Below are 17,274 nucleotides of genomic sequence, written 5' to 3'. Positions count from 1 at the left end.
TTTATGTTTTATTTACAAAACAATACATAAGGACAGTAAATATCTCTATACAAACCACAAAAATTACAAAGAACGCAATGACAGGATCAGGGCATCCTTTGGGGCTGCAGCCAACATGCGCCACTGCTCGGGAGCCGAGGCTGGTTGCTCAGCTGCAGCAGGTGGTTGCTCCAGCCCTTCCGTGACCCCGCCAGCTGGGGCTGGAGGCTGCTCAGGGTCTGGGTCCACCAAAGGGGCAGGTGTCTCTTCCAGCTCCTGACAGTGAATCAGAGCTGGGACTACCACCTGCACTGGTGGTGACTCTGCAGGGAGGGTCACCAATTCTTCTAATTGCTGAGATCCAGGATGAGTGGTGGCTGCAGGCAGCCTGGGCCGCGAAGCTGCAGTGGGCACCACAGAGATAGCGGGGGCTAGCTCCTGAGTGACGTCTGGATCTTGCTCTGGAGCTGGTGCCATAGATTCAAGAATACAAAGTGTCATCACCGTGATTGCCTTTCCATGGCCTTTCCTAATAAAGGAAACCTCTCCCGCAGACATTGTCATCTGAGTCAAAGAACCCACCAGGAGGAAATCTCCCAGATGACAGGCTAATGGAACAGTGATCTGAGACTACTCACAACTCCTAGCCCACCCGCAGTCTCAGGAAACGTGCTTTGTGTGGCATACCCCGTCCCATCCACATGCCCACATCTCCCACCCAGAGTCCTCCTCACCCAGAGATTCTGGCTCATTGGGTTCATGGTTTCTCCGTGATGAGTAGAGAAGGCGGTCACGGCACTGCAGCTCGGAGCCTGGCATGTGGACCCCTATATATGCCCGCAGTATCTGCAGGCTGATGAAATCTGGGGGCTGGAAAAAGTCCTCAGGGTAGTGGTCCAGCCAGGTGCCCAGAATGGAGGAGATGGCCCTGGGGATACAAAAGTAGCCAGAACAATCAACATGGGGTGTTCCTCCTGCACTAATGTTTCAAGACAGGCCTGTGGGACCTAGCCTCCTCTATGCCTCCTGCTCATGGATGTACAGAGGGTGGTTCTATGCCGTGTCCACCTGTGATTTGGCAGTCCCACCTAAGAGAGTCCTGGTCACTGAAGAGGGACTGTGAAAATTCTATTTGACGGAAAACCCTTAACCAATGATGTGGTTGTCTCTGTCCTTCTTGGGAAGCCAGACATACTCCCTGGTGTGTCCTCTGCCTACCTCTCACTAGAATTCAACTCCGTGCATGAGTGGAGGGGTGGTGTCAGGATGAGTCAGTGCCTTCACTGCATACACTAGTGCTCCATGAAAATCTGAACACATACGGGACAAAGGCACTCTGTCTCTTACCTGGGCTTGCTTGAAACCTCCTCACGTGATGACCTGTGCCTCTATGCTGCCTCATTCACTTAGTGCACATGTGGGTGTCCTCCCACCGACACTGGTTCTCCCATAGTGTGGGTGATATGTGGTCCTTGAGCCCTCACTGTGTCTCCTGAACCCTTGCTAAGCACACACTGTCGAAGTTCCACAAGGTGGTGAGCATGATGCTCCCCAAAACCTTTATTCTGGGTCCTCTGATGGGGGTGGAGGCAAGCCTGTGAGTGGGAAGGGATGGGGTTGGACTCTCGAAAGGGCTGAATCTGTCGTCTGTTGCCCTCTGCTGTCTCATTGTGCCCACAGCTTATCCTCTAACCCACAGGACAAGACCCCTTTCCTTGCTTCCAGGGAGAAGCCCTCAGAGCTTTGCCCTCTCACAGGTCTCTCAGATGTGTGGGATGCTGGGTCCTGAAGCCCCTCCCACGCACAGTCTCAGCACTGCCCTCTTGGAGAATGAAGGCCCTCCAGCATGAGCTCAGCCTACTCACATTTTCTCCTGCTTCCGGGGTCCACCATCTTCCTCAGTCTCAGGAAGGAAGCAGCCATATCTGGAGGAGGCCAGAAGGGCATCATATCAGGTGTCCTGTGGATACTACCTCTTGTCATATCCAGAGTCACTGACTGCTGACTAGAATGGAGCTCTGGAGGGGCACCTGGGTGGTTCAGCTGGTTAAGCCTCCGACCTCGGCTCAGGTCATGATCTCGTGGTCCGTGAGTTCGAGCCCCGCGTTGGGCTCTGTGCTGACCGCTCAGAGCCTGGAGCCTGTTTCAGATTCTGTGTCTCCCTCTCTCTCTGACCTTCCCCAGTTCATGCTCTGTCTCTCTCTGTCTCAAAAATAAAAATAAAATGTTAAAAAAAAATTTTTTTTAAAAGAAAAAGAATGGAGCTCTGGAGGGGAGGGTGCTGTCTGCTCTGTGCATTGGATCCCAGTCAGCTGCTACAGAAGTGCCTGCACCTAGTGGGGCTTCCTGTATGTTTGATGAACGATAGGGCCCCAATCAGCTCCATCACACATATTGGTGTGGGTCTGGGCCTCCTGCTCATCCTGGGCATCCTTGATTAGTTTGACCCGGGACTCAGACACACAGATAGACCCTCACATCTCCTTTTCAAATGGGAAAAGAGCCCAACTCAACACCTGGTGACAGTGAGGGATGAGGCAGAAACTTGATCATGGGGAAGAGGACAAAGATCACCCAGCAGACACACAGCCCGTCCAGCAGACCTTTCCACAGGGCCAGGGTCACTTTCCAAGCAGTGCCCCCACTGAGTACCTGTAGTTATTCTACTCGGATCAGAGGAACAAACTGAGACTCAGGGAGGTTTGGTGACTTTCCTTAGACTCAAAGCTTTAAGGGGCTGAATCACACTAGGCTGTGAAGGGCAGGGTGCTCACCTCATAAACAATAGTTCCAGGACCTGTTGGGTGGTAGCAAAAGCTCTGTACGTGCCCAAGAATGTGAAGAAGCAGGTGGGGTCTCTCCACAGGAAGGCGGGCACCAGGTGCTCCACTCGCTGCTTCAGCAGGCCTGCATTGATGGTCCACTCCACACAGTTCTCATTCTCGTTCACGGGTGCGGCCTTTTTACCCTGAGATAGAACAGAGGAGGGACACAAAGTCAGACACAGCACCATGGACATCAGGAGGGTTGGGGTCCAGAATGCAGACCAAACCCCCCAGCCCTCAGTGACTTGTCGAAAGAGTGAGACCTGGTGCACACAGCAGGAAAAAGGATCTTGGCATTCACGTGAGAATTTGAGGTGGGGAAATGACTGAATAAGTTAGGATCTGAGGTCAGATTGTTAGATGAGTATGGACAGCACCTCCCTGCATTAACAGCATTGTCTTTGTGATTTCTAACACCACAGTCCATTCTAGGGATCAGAAGACAGGGACATTACCTGGCAGAGGTTGGATCAGGATAATAGGACATGTAGGATGTTCAGTGCAGCACTGTGACATGGCAACAGAAGGGAATCATGTAACAGTCCCGCATTTGTGAAGGGCTGAATGGGTGAGGTAAGTGGTCTCATTTCCAGAATGTTGTCTAGGTAGTAAGGTCCTTGCTCCTGATCTGGAGGGCCCTAGGGACGTGTTGCTTGGCAACCAAAGTGCAGAGCAGTAGACATAATACAGTGAGTCCCATGTCCTTTGGGTAAAAATCTCCCTGCTCATCACGAACATGTGTCAGATGTGGGGAAGTTGTGGAAGGATGGTCAGGCGAACCGGGACACCTGGGAACAGTCGTTGAGGAAACATGTATGACAATGGCAATATATTCTAGACAGAATGGGACGTGAAATGGTTTCACACCCGTTTTCTGATATTCCTACAAATAAGTGGAGAGTGACGTTGCATCTGGCCATGGCAGGGGCTGGGCCACGAGGGCATGTTTGAGGAGCACATGGCGTTCCAGGTTCCTCTGGGATCAGGAGTCTATGAGAGAAACCAGGGGAGTATCAGTGTGTTTTCTGTGCCCTGGGATTCTTTGCACTGCCTCTGGGCTGTGCGTGTTGGGTTTCCCTGGTACCTTCACTCACCCTGAGCCAGCGGGGCATCCTGCTGATGGCATGGGGCTTCCTCCTGTCCTTCAGGGAAGTAGAGGAGGGGCTCTCATCATTCACCTTCTCCTCCATCTCTGACGTGTGGCTCTGTAAAGACAGTGCCCAGCACGCAGGCAGGGGTCCTCAAAGCCATGTCTGCTTGCTTTCCCTTTTCCTCGACCCGTGTGAATTCATTGCAGATATATACACCACAGTGTGCACACACCTCCCCCAAGGAGGAGAAGCAACGTGGTTTGAGGGCCTTGGATTAAACCGGTTATAGGTTAAAGGCACCTCAGAGATCCCTTTTGCCTCCTTCCCAGCATGACATCTGCATGGCCATGATGGGTCCACCAGGTCGTCCACTGCCATCCAACCTCCTCCAGTCCAGGACAGGAGCACCTCACGTGTCCCCCTTTCCCTGAAACTGAACACGAGGGGATGGGGGTGCCCAGGGATGGTTCAGAGCTGTGACCTGACCTGACCTGGCCTGGCCTGCTCTAGGCTGCTCTGTATTACCTTATGTGACCTCCTGGAAAACATCCTGAGGCATCACCAGCGTGGGTGAAGGAAACCTCTCCAACATCCGAATAATCCTGTACACTGGGGTTTCTGGTATCCAGAGCACTGGTAACTGGGAAAACAAGAGAACATCCCAAACTCTCTGTGTCTGTAGACAAGTGAGACTGGTATGGGACCTCACTAGTGCATGGGTGCCGGGTTACAGGAGTTCCAAGTTCTCCTGGGGCCTATTGTGAGCAAAGTGATGTCACTGCCTAGGATCCACCTCCTGAGTCTGCTCCTGGGATAACACCTATGCAAATAGTCCTCTATTTGCTGAATGCTCACCCCTTTCTCCATGAAATGTCACATCGGTCTACAGTTACAGCAACGTACCCCTCTCCACAGCCCCCTGGGAAGGTCTGGGGGCAGCCAGGGTCCCAGTTTTGAGACGTATCTGGGTTGAGACACAACTCTTCATTCTTACCTCTTTCTGGTGCCAGATAAGTGATTGTGTCTTTCAGGGATGGTCCCTGTCTCCTCTGCTCAAGGGACATAATTATAGGATGTACTTCCTCAGGATGTCCTCAGGCATACGTGGGACGATACCTGTGAAATTGGAGGAGTGGTGTCACATGTTGGATATTTATCCATCCACATTTACTTTGACTTCTCACCTCCTTTGGTTCTGCTGCTCCTCTGATCCCAAGTGTGCGTACATGTGTGCGTACGTGTGTGCATGCAAGTGTGTGTGTGTGTACGTGTGTTTACCAGTGCTCATTTTCTGGAGTCCCAGAAGATAACATCCCCACCTAGGGAAGGATGGCCAAAAATTTCTTAAGCGCTTAGGTTCTCTAATTTTTAAAGCAATCCATACAGAAGGGATTGGAGTTGTGGCCTAGTAGGCCAGAACTCTCTTTTACGTAGACTTTGTCAGTAGTGTGCCACAAGCCATTCCCTCCCTTTCCACTGGGTACAATGGGGACAGGGTGGCACTCAGTGGGCTGCCCTAGCCTTGGGTCCTCCTCAGGGAAGAACATGCTGGAATGTCGTCTGTTACGCTCCTCTTCAGCCTCACCCCCACACCACCCCCATGTCTGCACAGAGTCACAGTAACACAACCTTTTCCCGAGCCCCCTCAGAAAACCTGGGTCAAGTCAAGGACCCCATTTTGAGGACATGGAGTTGGGTTCATGCCTGGTTCTGACTTTTTACCGGTCTGTGATTCTGAGCAAGGCACTGACCCTGCCAGGGTCTTCACTTTCTCCTCCCCTCATGGCTCCCTGGGATCCCCACATCCTGTAAACACATCCTTGTGTAATTTCCTTCCTGGAGTGTGGTATGGACTTAGTGTTTGATTTCTGTTCCAAAGAAGATGGCAATGTGACCCCAAGCCAACCAAGTTTTGTTGATAAAATATCCATGGCACAACCACATGCTCACTGTCACTCTCTGTGTTGTCTCTCAGATTCTCACACTGGGGAACCACCCCTGTGTTGAGTAATGACACAGACAGGTACACAGAGCCTAGCCCTGAGAGACAACAACAGACAGGGAAGAACTAAAGCATTCGATGTGGACTGAATCCTGCCACCACCCTGAAGTGAGCTCAGGGGTTGAGTGAAGCAGGTTCTGTCTCAGTGATGACAAGAGCCCCAACCTACTGAGAGGCTCTCAGGAGCCCTCAGCAAAGCACTGCTGAATTCCTGGTCCCCTGGGTCTGTGAGGTGTTAAGTTTATGGGGAAGCCACTAAGGGTGAGGGAATATTGTCACACAGCACTAGAGCAGAGTACTGAATATGTCCTCCTGCCCCAGGCCCTGAATCTCCTTACCCTCCCTCTCTGCTGTCCTCCCCAGGTCTTTCCAGGCTCCCTGCTGTCCTTTCAAATGTCCACTGTGGCAACACCAACCTCTGCCTCCGAGTGTCTGCACCACTGTGCCTTCTGCCAGGCTACATATATTCGGATTTGTGCAGGGCTGACTCGTTCTTGCACTGTTGCAGGAAATATGAATGTTTCCTCAGCACAGCCTTGTCAGACCCTCACCTGGTGGAGCTCAGGACCCAGTTTAGCACCTTGATTTTTTCTATGGAGTCATTGCTCATGTCATTCACATTTTTGTTTCATGTTCTTTCCATCTTCCTGTCTAGACCTTGAGCTCCTAGAGGGAAGACCTGGCTGCCTTACCATCACTGGCTCTATCTGAATGCTCAGATGTTCTTTCCCAGTGGATGAATGAAGAGGTAAGGAGATCCGTCCCACCATTTAGCAGCTCAGTCATTATAGCCTAATTTACTTGGGTCATCTTTCAAAACTTATTTTATTTTATATTTTTTTCAGTCTACTGTACTCCTAACTTGGGGTGTGAAATCACACTCCAAGATGAAGAGTCTCATCCCCTACTGACTGAAACAGCCAATTTTAATGGAACTAGACTGATTTCTAAGTTATCTTGCAGGTTAACATTTTGTAGGTATATTAGGTTATGCTGAATTACCAGAGAATGCCCCAAATTTCAATAGCATGTCCCCATAGATTTCCTCACATGACAGTACTGGGTGCGTGTTTAGATTGGAGACTAAACTTCTTCATGTGGTCATTCAGGAACCCAGCGTTCCTCCATTTTGTCCCTTCTCCCTCCTGAGGATATCAGGTACTTCCACAACCAACAGCACAAGGGGTGATAAAGGGGACAGAGAACAAAGAAATGCACATGGGAGCATGTTATCAGCCAGGTCTAGAGTGCCTAAAATATCCGCCTTTACACTCATTCCTTGTTTTATTTTTTTTTTATTTTTTTTTTATTTTTATTTTTTTTTATTTTTTAATATATGAAATTTACTGTCAAATTGGTTTCCATACAACACCCAGTGCTCATCCCAAAAGGTGCCCTCCTCAATACCCATCACCCACCCTGCCCTCCCTCCCACCCTGCCCTCCCTCCCACCCCCCATCAACCCTCAGTTTGTTCTCAGTTTTTAACAGTCTCTAATGCTTTGGCTCTCTCCCACTCTAACCTCTTTTTTTTTTTTTTTTTTTCCTTCCCCTCCCCCATGGGTTTCTGTTATGTTTCTCAGGATCCACATAAGAGTGAAACCATATGGTATCTGTCTTTCTCTGTATGGCTTATTTCACTTAGCATCACACTCTCCAGTTCCATCCATGTTGCTACAAAAGGCCATATTTCATTTTTTCTCATTGCCACGTAGTATTCCATTGTGTATATAAACCACAATTTCTTTATCCATTCATCAGTTGATGGACATTTAGGCTCTTTCCATAATTTGGCTATTGTTGAGAGTGCCGCTATAAACATTGGGGTACAGGTGCCCCTATGCATCAGTACTCCTGTATCCCTTGGATAAATTCCTAGCAGTGCTATTGCTGGGTCATAGGGTAGGTCTATTTTTAATTTTCTGAGGAACCTCCACACTGCTTTCCAGAGCGGCTGCACCAATTTGCATTCCCACCAACAGTGCAAGAGGGTTCCTGTTTCTCCACATCCTCTCCAGCATCTATAGTCTCCTGATTTCTTCATTTTGGCCACTCTGACTGGCGTGAGGTGATATCTGAGTGTGGTTTTGATTTGTATTTCCCTGATAAGGAGCGACGTTGAACATCTTTTCATGTGCCTGTTGGCCATCCGGATGTCTTCTTTAGAGAAGTGTCTATTCATGTTTTCTGCCCATTTCTTCACTGGGTTATTTGTTTTTCGGGTGTGGAGTTTGATGAGCTCTTTATAGATTTTGGATACTAGCCCTTTGTCCGATGTGTCATTTGCAAATATCTTTTCCCATTCCGTTGGTTGCCTTTTAGTTTTGTTGGTTGTTTCCTTTGCTGTGCAGAAGCTTTTTATCTTCATAAGGTCCCAGTAATTCACTTTTGCTTTTAATTCCCTTGCCTTTGGGGATGTGCCGAGTAAGAGATTGCTACGGCTGAGGTCAGAGAGGTCTTTTCCTGCTTTCTCCTCTAAGGTTTTGATGGTTTCCTGTCTCACATTCAGGTCCTTTATCCATTTTGAGTTTATTTTTGTGAATGGTGTGAGAAAGTGGTCTAGTTTCAACCTTCTGCATGTTGCTGTCCAGTTCTCCCAGCACCATTTGTTAAAGAGACTGTCTTTTTTCCATTGGATGTTCTTTCCTGCTTTGTCAAAGATTAGTTGGCCATACTTGTGTGGGTCTAGTTCTGGGGTTTCTATTCTATTCCATTGGTCTATGTGTCTGTTTTTATGCCAATACCATGCTGTCTTGATGATGACAGCTTTGTAGTAGAGGCTAAAGTCTGGGATTGTGATGCCTCCTGCTTTGGTCTTCTTCTTCAAAATTACTTTGGCTATTCGGGGCCTTTTGTGGTTCCATATGAATTTTAGGATTGCTTGTTCTAGTTTCGAGAAGAATGCTGGTGCAATTTTGATTGGGATTGCATTGAATGTGTAGATAGCTTTGGGTAGTATTGACATTTTGACAATATTTATTCTTCCAATCCATGAGCAGGGAATGTCTTTCCATTTCTTTATATCTTCTTCAATTACCTGCATAAGCTTTCTATAGTTTTCAGCATACAGATCTTTTACATCTTTGGTTAGATTTATTCCTAGGTATTTTAGGCTTCTTGGTGCAATTGTGAATGGGATCAGTTTCTTCATTTGTCTTTCTGTTGCTTCATTGTTAGTGTATAAGAATGCAACTGATTTCTGCACATTGATTTTGTATCCTGCAACTTTGCTGAATTCATGTATCAGTTCTAGCAGACTTTTGGTGGAGTCTATCGGATTTTCCATGTATAATATCATGTCATCTGCAAAAAGCGAAAGCTTGACTTCATCTTTGCCAATTTTGATGCCTTTGATTTCCTTTTGTTGTCTGATTGCTGATGCTAGAACTTCCAGCACTATATTAAACAGCAGCGGTGACAGTGGGCATCCCTGTCGTGTTCCTGATCTCAGGGAAAAAGCTCTCAGTTTTTCCCCGTTGAGGATGATGTTAGCTGTGGGCTTTTCATAAATGGCCTTTATGATCTTTAAGTATGTTCCTTCTATCCCGACTTTCTCAAGGGTTTTTATTAAGAAAGGGTGCTGGATTTTGTCAAAGGCCTTTTCTGCATCGATTGACAGGATCATATGGTTCTTCTCTTTTTTTTTGTTAATGTGATGTATCACGTTGATCGATTTGCGAATGTTGAACCAGCCCTGCATCCCAGGAATGAATCCCACTTGATCATGGTGAATAATTCTTTTTATATGCTGTTGAATTCGATTTGCTAGTATCTTATTAAGAATTTTTGCATCCATATTCATCAGGGATATTGGCCTGTAGTTCTCTTTTTTTGCTGGGTCTCTGTCTGGTTTAGGAATCAAAGTAATACTGGCTTCATAGAATGAGTCTGGAAGTTTTCCTTCCCTTTCTATTTCTTGGAATAGCTTGAGAAGGATAGGTATTATCTCTGCTTTAAATGTCTGGTAGAACTCCCCTGGGAAGCCATCTGGTCCTGGACTCTTATTTGTTGGGAGATTTTTGATAACCGATTCAATTTCTTCGCTGGTTATGGGTCTGTTCAAGCTTTCTATTTCCTCCTGATTGAGTTTTGGAAGAGTGTGGGTGTTTAGAAATTTGTCCATTTCTTCCAGGTTGTCCAATTTGCTGGCATATAATTTTTCATAGTATTCCCTGATAATTGTTTGTATCTCTGAGGGATTGGTTGTAATCATTCCATTTTCATTCATGATTTTATCTATTTGGGTCATCTCCCTTTTCTTTTTGAGAAGCCTGGCTAGAGGTTTGTCAATTTTGTTTATTTTTTCAAAAAACCAACTCTTGGTTTCGTTGATCTGCTCTACAGTTTTTTTAGATTCTATATTGTTTATTTCTGCTCTGATCTTTATTATTTCTCTTCTTCTGCTGGGTTTAGGCTGCCTTTGCTGTTCTGCTTCTATTTCCTTTAGGTGTGCTGTTAGATTTTGTATTTGGGATTTTTCTTGTTTCTTGAGATAGGCCTGGATTGCAATGTATTTTCCTCTCAGGACTGCCTTCGCTGCATCCCAGAGCGTTTGGATTGTTGTATTTTCATTTTCGTTTGTTTCCATATATGTTTTAATTTCTTCTCTAATTGCCTGGTTGACCCACTCATTCGTTAGTAGGGTGTTCTTTAACCTCCATGCTTTTGGAGGTTTTCCAGACTTTTTCCTGTGGTTGATTTCAAGCTTCATAGCATTGTGGTCTGAAAGTATGCATGGTATAATTTCAATTCTTGTAAACTTATGAAGGGCTGTTTTGTGACCCAGTATATGATCTATCTTGGAGAATGTTCCATGTGCACTCGAGAAGAAAGTATATTCTGTTGCTTTGGGATGCAGAGTTCTAAATATATCTGTCAAGTCCATGTGATCCAATGTATCATTCAGGGCCCTTGTTTCTTTATTGACTGTGTGTCTAGATGATCTATCCATTTCTGTAAGTGGGGTGTTAAAGTCCCCTGCAATGACCACATTCTTATCAATAAGGTTGCTTATGTTTATGAGTAATTGTTTTATATATCTGGGGGCTCGGGTATTTGGCGCATAGACATTTATAATAGTTAGCTCTTCCTGGTGGATAGACCCTGTGATTATTATGTAATGCCCTTCTTCATCTCTTGTTACAGCCTTTAATTTAAAGTCTAGTTTGTCTGATATAAGTATGGCTACTCCAGCTTTCTTTTGGCTTCCAGGAGCATGATAAATAGTTCTCCATCCCCTCACTCTCAATCTAAAGGTGTCCTCAGGTCTAAAATGAGTCTCTTGTAGACAGCAAATAGATGGGTCTTGTTTTTTTATCCATTCTGATACCCTATGTCTTTTAGTTGGCGCATTTAATCCATTTACATTCAGTGTTATTATAGAAAGATATGGGTTTAGAGTCATTGTGATGTCTGTAGGTTTTATGCTTGTAGTGATGTCTCTGGTACTTTGTCTCACAGGATCCCCCTTAGGATCTCTTGTAGGGCTGGTTTCGTGGTGACAAATTCCTTCAGTTTTTGTTTGTTTGGGAAGACCTTTATCTCTCCTCCTATTCTAAATGACAGACTTGCTGGATAAAGGATTCTCGGCTGCATATTTTTTCTGTTTAGCACACTGTAGATATCGTGCCAAGCCTTTCTGGCCTGCCAAGTTTCAAAGGAGAGATCAGTCACGAGTCTTATAGGTCTCCCTTTATATGTGAGGGCACGTTTATCCCTTGCTGCTTTCAGAATTTTCTCTTTATCCTTGTATTTTGCCAGTTTCACTATGATATGTCGTGCAGAAGATCGATTCAAGTTACGTCTGAAGGGAGTTCTCTGTGCCTCTTGGATTTCAATGCCTTTTTCCTTCCCCAGTTCAGGGAAGTTCTCAGCTATAATTTGTTCAAGTACCCCTTCAGCACCCTTCCCTCTCTCTTCCTCCTCTGGGATACCAATTATGCGTATATTATTTTTTTTTAGTGTATCACTTAGTTCTCTAATTTTCCCCTCATACTCCTGGATTTTTTTATCTCTCTTTCTTTCAGCTTCCTCTTTCTCCATAACTTTATCTTCTAGTTCACCTATTCTCTCCTCTGCCTCTTCAAGCCGAGCCATCGTGGATTCCATTTTGTTTTGCAATTCGTTTAAAGCGTTTTTCAACTCCTCGTGACTGTTCCTTAGTCCCTCGATCTTTGTGGCAAGAGATTCTCTGCTGTCCTGTATACTGTTTTCAAGCCCAGCGATTAATTTTATGACTATTATTCTAAATTCACTTTCTGTTATATTATTTAAATCCTTTTTGATCAGTTCATTAGCTGTTGTTATTTCCTGGAGATTCTTCTGAGGGGAATTCTTCCGTTTGGTCATTTTGGAGAGTCCCTGGCGTGGTGAGGACCTGCAGTGCACTTCCCCTGTGCTGTGGTGTATAACTGGAGTTAGTGGGCGGGGCCGCAGTCCGACCCGATGTCTGCCCCCAGCCCACCGCTGGGGCCACAGTCAGACTGGTGTGTGCCTTCTCTTCCCCTCTCCTAGGGGCGGGATTCACTGTGGGGTGGCGTGTCCCGTCTGGGCTACTTGCACACTGCCAGGCTTGTGTTGCTGGGCATCTGGCGTATTAGCTGGGGTGGGTAGGCAAGGTGCACGGGGGCTGGAGGGGCAGGCTTAGCTCGCTTCTCCTTAGGTGATCCACTTCAGGAGGAGCCCTGTGGCAGCGGGAGGGAGTCAGATCCGCTGCCGGAGGGTTGGCTCCGCAGAAGCACAGAGTTGGGTGTTTGCGCGGAGCGAGCAAGTTCCCTGGCAGGAACTGGTTCCCTTTGGGATTTTGGCTGGGGGATGGGCGGGGGAGATGGCGCTGGCGCCTTTGTTCCCCGCCAAGCTGAGCTCTGCCGTCCGGGGGCTCAGCAGCTCTCCCTCCCTTTGTCCTCCAGCCTTCCCGCTTTCCGAGCAGAGCTGTTAACTTATGACCTCCCAGACGCTAAGTCGCGCTTGCTGTCGGAACACAGTCTGTCCGGCCCCTCCGCTTTTGCCAGCCAGACTCGGGGGCTCTGCTTGGCCGGCGAGCCGCCCCTCCGCCCCGGCTCCCTCCCGCCAGTCCGTGGAGCGCGCACCGCCTCGCCGCCCTTCCTACCCTCTTCCGTGGGCCTCTCGTCTGCGCTTGACTCCGGAGACTCCCTTCTGCTAATCCTCTGGCGGTTTTCTGGGTTCTTTAGGCAGGTGTAGGTGGAATCTAAGTGATCGGCAGGACGCGCTGTGAGCCCCGCGTCCTCCTACGCCGCCATCTTCCGGAACCTCCCCCACTCCACTTTTTTGAGGGCCAAAACCTTCCTTTTGTGGGAGCAGCAGATGAGACACTTCTAGCAATAGTAAATAATAATAATAATAATAATAATAATAATAATTTATAGAAGCAAAGATTCAGTGCAGCCTCTAGGTTTGAAGGCCTGGAGGCTCTTACATAGATGCCAAGCCAGCACAGCAGAAGAGGACCTCAAAGTCCGTGAAGGGTGAGTTCGCCAAGCAGATAAGGAGCTCTTTGCAGATAGGCAGAGTTTGCTTAGTGGAGGTAATCTCGCAAACGAAAACCCAGGTGGGAAGAACATGCACAGGCCAATGGCACCGCGGCCTGAGGGAGAAGACAGTCTGTTCCAGCGCAGGTGTATCTGTTCACGGCCACCAGCTCCATTTGGACAGGCACAGGTACTCTGCTAATCTAGGTTTGCTTGGCTCCGCCTTGAAGTCTTCTTTTACACAGGCCAACACAGGAAAGGTTGTGTCAGCCTGAGGGGAAGATGAGGGAAAACTTTCCACCAGCAAGAGAAGCACTAATCTTTCTCCCTGTTTGATCAGATCCTGGAGAGTGCAACATTCATGGCCACCTGCCCCCCGACCCTTCCCCCTCAGGCATGGGCACAACAGGCCTTAGGCCAATGTTGGGGGAAGGGTGACCAAAAGCCAGGAAGTCCTGGACATTCAGGATGACATCTGCCTGAAAAATTTCCACGCACTGAACATCTGGGTGCCTGCTTCTACACTGTGGTTTCTGAGAGCTGGACCACGGCGCCCCTCGTGGCCTCATGGGGGAGGCGCACAAGGATCCCAGGATTGAGGCAAGGGCAGGTCAAAAGGATACCATCCCACCTTCCCATTTAGACCTAGCTGAGAGTTCACAGCAGTTGGTGAGCGGGGTTCCAGGCACACCTCATCCTTCCCTTCAGTTCCTCCACAACTGCACCTTGGATGAGATTTCTGCAATTCAAATCAGCCCTTGGAGGGAACAAAGCCATGTCTTGAAAACAAAGCAAAACAGCTATTCCAAAGACACTAGAAGAATCTGGGCAATTTTATGGTCATCAGCAGAGCACTTCTAGGGTTCTGATTTGCCTGATTCCAGAATTAGTTGCTCTAGTAATGAACCCTCTACTTTCAATGCCCTCTTTTAGCTTCTCTCGGTCATTTTTCTTCCTACCATTATTTTTTTGAGCACCTATTGGGTCATTATTATGGCTGAACTGCCAGATTCTTTGTCCATTTAATAGGCTTCATGAGGTACTGCATCTTTGTGAGATCTGCGAGATCATTTTGGTGTCCATTTGTGTGGTATTTGTGTTGTACTTTCCTATGATTCTGTCACCAGAGATTGATTCTAGAGCTGCTTTAGTTAAGTGGGCTGGGTTGTTGGTGCACTACTAAGAAAGAATGAGTTCAGCGGTAAGTATATTTTGTCATGAAGCCCTTGGCTTGCCTCCTATGTCTTCCCCATTGTGTCTTACTTGAACATTCAGGACACTCTGTTCTATAGGTGTGATCTGACTGGGCTCTATCACAACCCTCCTGTGGACCTTGTCATATGCAGCTAAGATAAGCCAAGAGATTCACATTGAGTTTTCAGTGACATTAAAATCTTTTGACAAGGGCTCATGGTAACCCACAAATACTCACAACAGTTGTGGAGATGCATACTATAATTTATATTTTTTGAAAACTGTAAATGGGGCACCTGGGTGGTTCAGCCAGTTGAGCGTTTGACCTTGGCTCAGGTCATGATCTCGTGGTTTGTGTGTTGGATCACTGAGTTGGGTTCTGTGCTGGGCCTGGAGCATGCTTCAGATTCTGTGTCTCCCTCTCTCTCTGCCCCTCCCCTGTTCATGCTCTGTCCGTCTGTCTGTGTCTCTCTCTCAAAAATAAAAAGTTTAAAAAAACCTTGAAATTGAGGTCAGTGTGTTTATTGTAATTCTATTTCACATTAGCATTCTTCATCTCATCTTGTTAAACTTGTCAACATCTGTTTGGGTGGTGTCTAAGTCCATTTGGGTTGCTCTAACAAAATAGACCACAGAAATTTATTTCTTACGGCTCTGGAGGCTGGAAAGTCTAAGATCAAGGCCCCAGCATCGTTGAGTCCTATGAGGGCCATCTTCCTGATTCATAGCCAAACACCTTCTGGCTGTGTCCTCACTTGGTAGAAGGAGCAAGGGGTCTCTGTGGCATCTCTTTTATAAGAGCACTAATCCCATTCATGAGGGGCTCGTGACCTAATCACCTTCCAGAGGCCCCACCTGCTAATACCATCACATCAGGCATTAGGATTCCAACATATGGATTTCGAGGGGACATGAACGTGTGGATGTTAGCAGATGATGACATGACCATGTGCTGTAGAATCTCCACTTTGTGTGCCTTGGCTGGGAGTCTTTGAGGAAATTACTTAAGCTCTCATTGACTCGGTTGAATCACTTGTAAAAGGAGAAGTGCCTTAGTGTTTTGGGAGGCCATGGGAAAGTCCCCCACTTCAAACTTAACTCTTTGTGTTGGCTGGATCAACAGACTGTGATCTTGTCTCTAGGTAGGCCCTCTGGCATGTTTATTGTTTAACAGATGCTCAGTGCCTCTTAGGGGATGATGACTTGGCAGTCTTTAGTCACCGACTAACCTGGATGCTGCAAGTCCTTGAAAGTACCACATGATCTCTGCTTGTTTCCCTTCTCTCTAACTTTGCCATTTGAACTCCCACCATACTTGAAGAGGCTTAGGTGATTGATATCTGGGAAGAGGATGCTGACTGTTCCCTCAGGTATGAGTTAAGTGCCAGACCTGGGCAAACCACTTTGAGGACCTTCTAGCTCTGGTATTTTAATTGCCTCTTTGTGGTCTGTGAACCTCTTAGACCTTAACCTAGAGGACCTTGGTGCAGAAAAGCTTAGCAGATGGAGGGGGGAATGGAAACAGGAGCTGGATATAGAGGTTAGCCTCAGGGGAGAGAATGTGGTTTGAGTTGGGAAATGAGGAGGTGGGTAGGAGGGAAGGTGCAGATATATTTTAGGTTTAGTGGAAATAGGTTGGGGCAACTGTGGTGAGGTATCCTTTGTTTTCTTTGTTTTGTTTTGGTTTTTATTAAAGTAAGCCATGGGAGTGAGTTGGAAAGGGTCTGAGCTTGAAGCAAGGGCAACGGCCGAAGTGAGCTGTTGTGGGAAAGGCCACTTGGAAGCTGTATACCTGTGCATCGCAGAGCATCCATGGTTGAGATTTAGAACGAGCATTTCTTTCTTTTAACTTTTTTAAGATTATTCATTTATTTTGAGAGAGAGAGAAAGAGAGACATCTTGTGGGGGTGGGGCAGAGACAGGGGCATAGGATCCAGAGCAGGCTCTGTGATGACTGCACAGAGAAAAAAATCTGACCCTTGATCTCAGCTCAGCTCTTGATATCGTGGTGAGTTCAATCTCCATATTGCGTTTCATGCTGGGTGTGGAACCTACTTAAAAACGAAATGAAAGAAAACAAACTTCAATGAGGTATCACGACACACGTGTCAGAATGGCTCAAATTAACAGCACAGGAGCAACAGATGTTGGTGAGGATGCAGAGAAAGGGGAACACATTTACACTATTTGTGAGAATGCAAACTGGTGCAGCTGCTCTGGAACACAGTATGGAGGTTCCTCAAAAAGTTAAAAATAGGATTACCCAATGATCTAGCAATTGCACTACTAGGTATTTACCCAAAGGATGCAAACATATGGATTTGAAGGGATACATGCACCCCAATGCTTAAAGCAGCATTATCAATAATAGCCAAATTGTGGAAAGAACCCACATGTCCCTCGACTGATGAACAGACTCCTTATAGAGAGCAAAGTGAGGGTTGCTGGAGGGGAGTTGAATGGGGGCATGGGTCAGATGGGTGATGGGCATTAAGGAGGGCACTTGTTTTGATGAGCATTGGGTGTAATATGTAAGTGATGAATCACTGAACTGTACTCTTGCAACTAAGATTACACTATATGTTAACCAACTGGAATTTAAATACAAACTTGAAACTAAAAATAACAAATAAATAACAAATTTATACAAACTAAAAATAACAAACAAATAGATGAGATGCTGGTGATGATGAGATA

The 17,274-nt window shown here is 46.8% G+C and overlaps 1 protein-coding gene across 1 annotated transcript; it reads right to left on the bottom strand.

The window, feature by feature from the left end:
* Nucleotides 1–63: 63 nt before the first annotated feature.
* LOC144612927 (ral guanine nucleotide dissociation stimulator-like) lies at nucleotides 64–4,793 on the bottom strand. Its single transcript, XM_078433156.1, has 5 exons — nucleotides 3,899–4,793; nucleotides 2,754–2,938; nucleotides 1,845–1,904; nucleotides 714–907; nucleotides 64–446 (listed from the first exon to the last, which is right to left on the bottom strand). Exons 1-5 carry the CDS (start codon nucleotides 3,992–3,994, stop codon nucleotides 64–66), a joined length of 918 nt encoding a protein of 305 aa, XP_078289282.1. The 5' UTR covers nucleotides 3,995–4,793.
* Nucleotides 4,794–17,274: the final 12,481 nt, after the last annotated feature.

Source organism: Panthera onca, chromosome A1 (assembly GCF_046562875.1).
Source record: "Panthera onca isolate mPanOnc1 chromosome A1, mPanOnc1 haplotype 2, whole genome shotgun sequence".
NCBI classification, from domain to species: Eukaryota; Metazoa; Chordata; class Mammalia; order Carnivora; family Felidae; genus Panthera; species Panthera onca.
The sequence above is the reverse complement of the archived record's forward strand: the minus strand, read 5'-3'. Positions and strand labels throughout refer to the sequence as shown.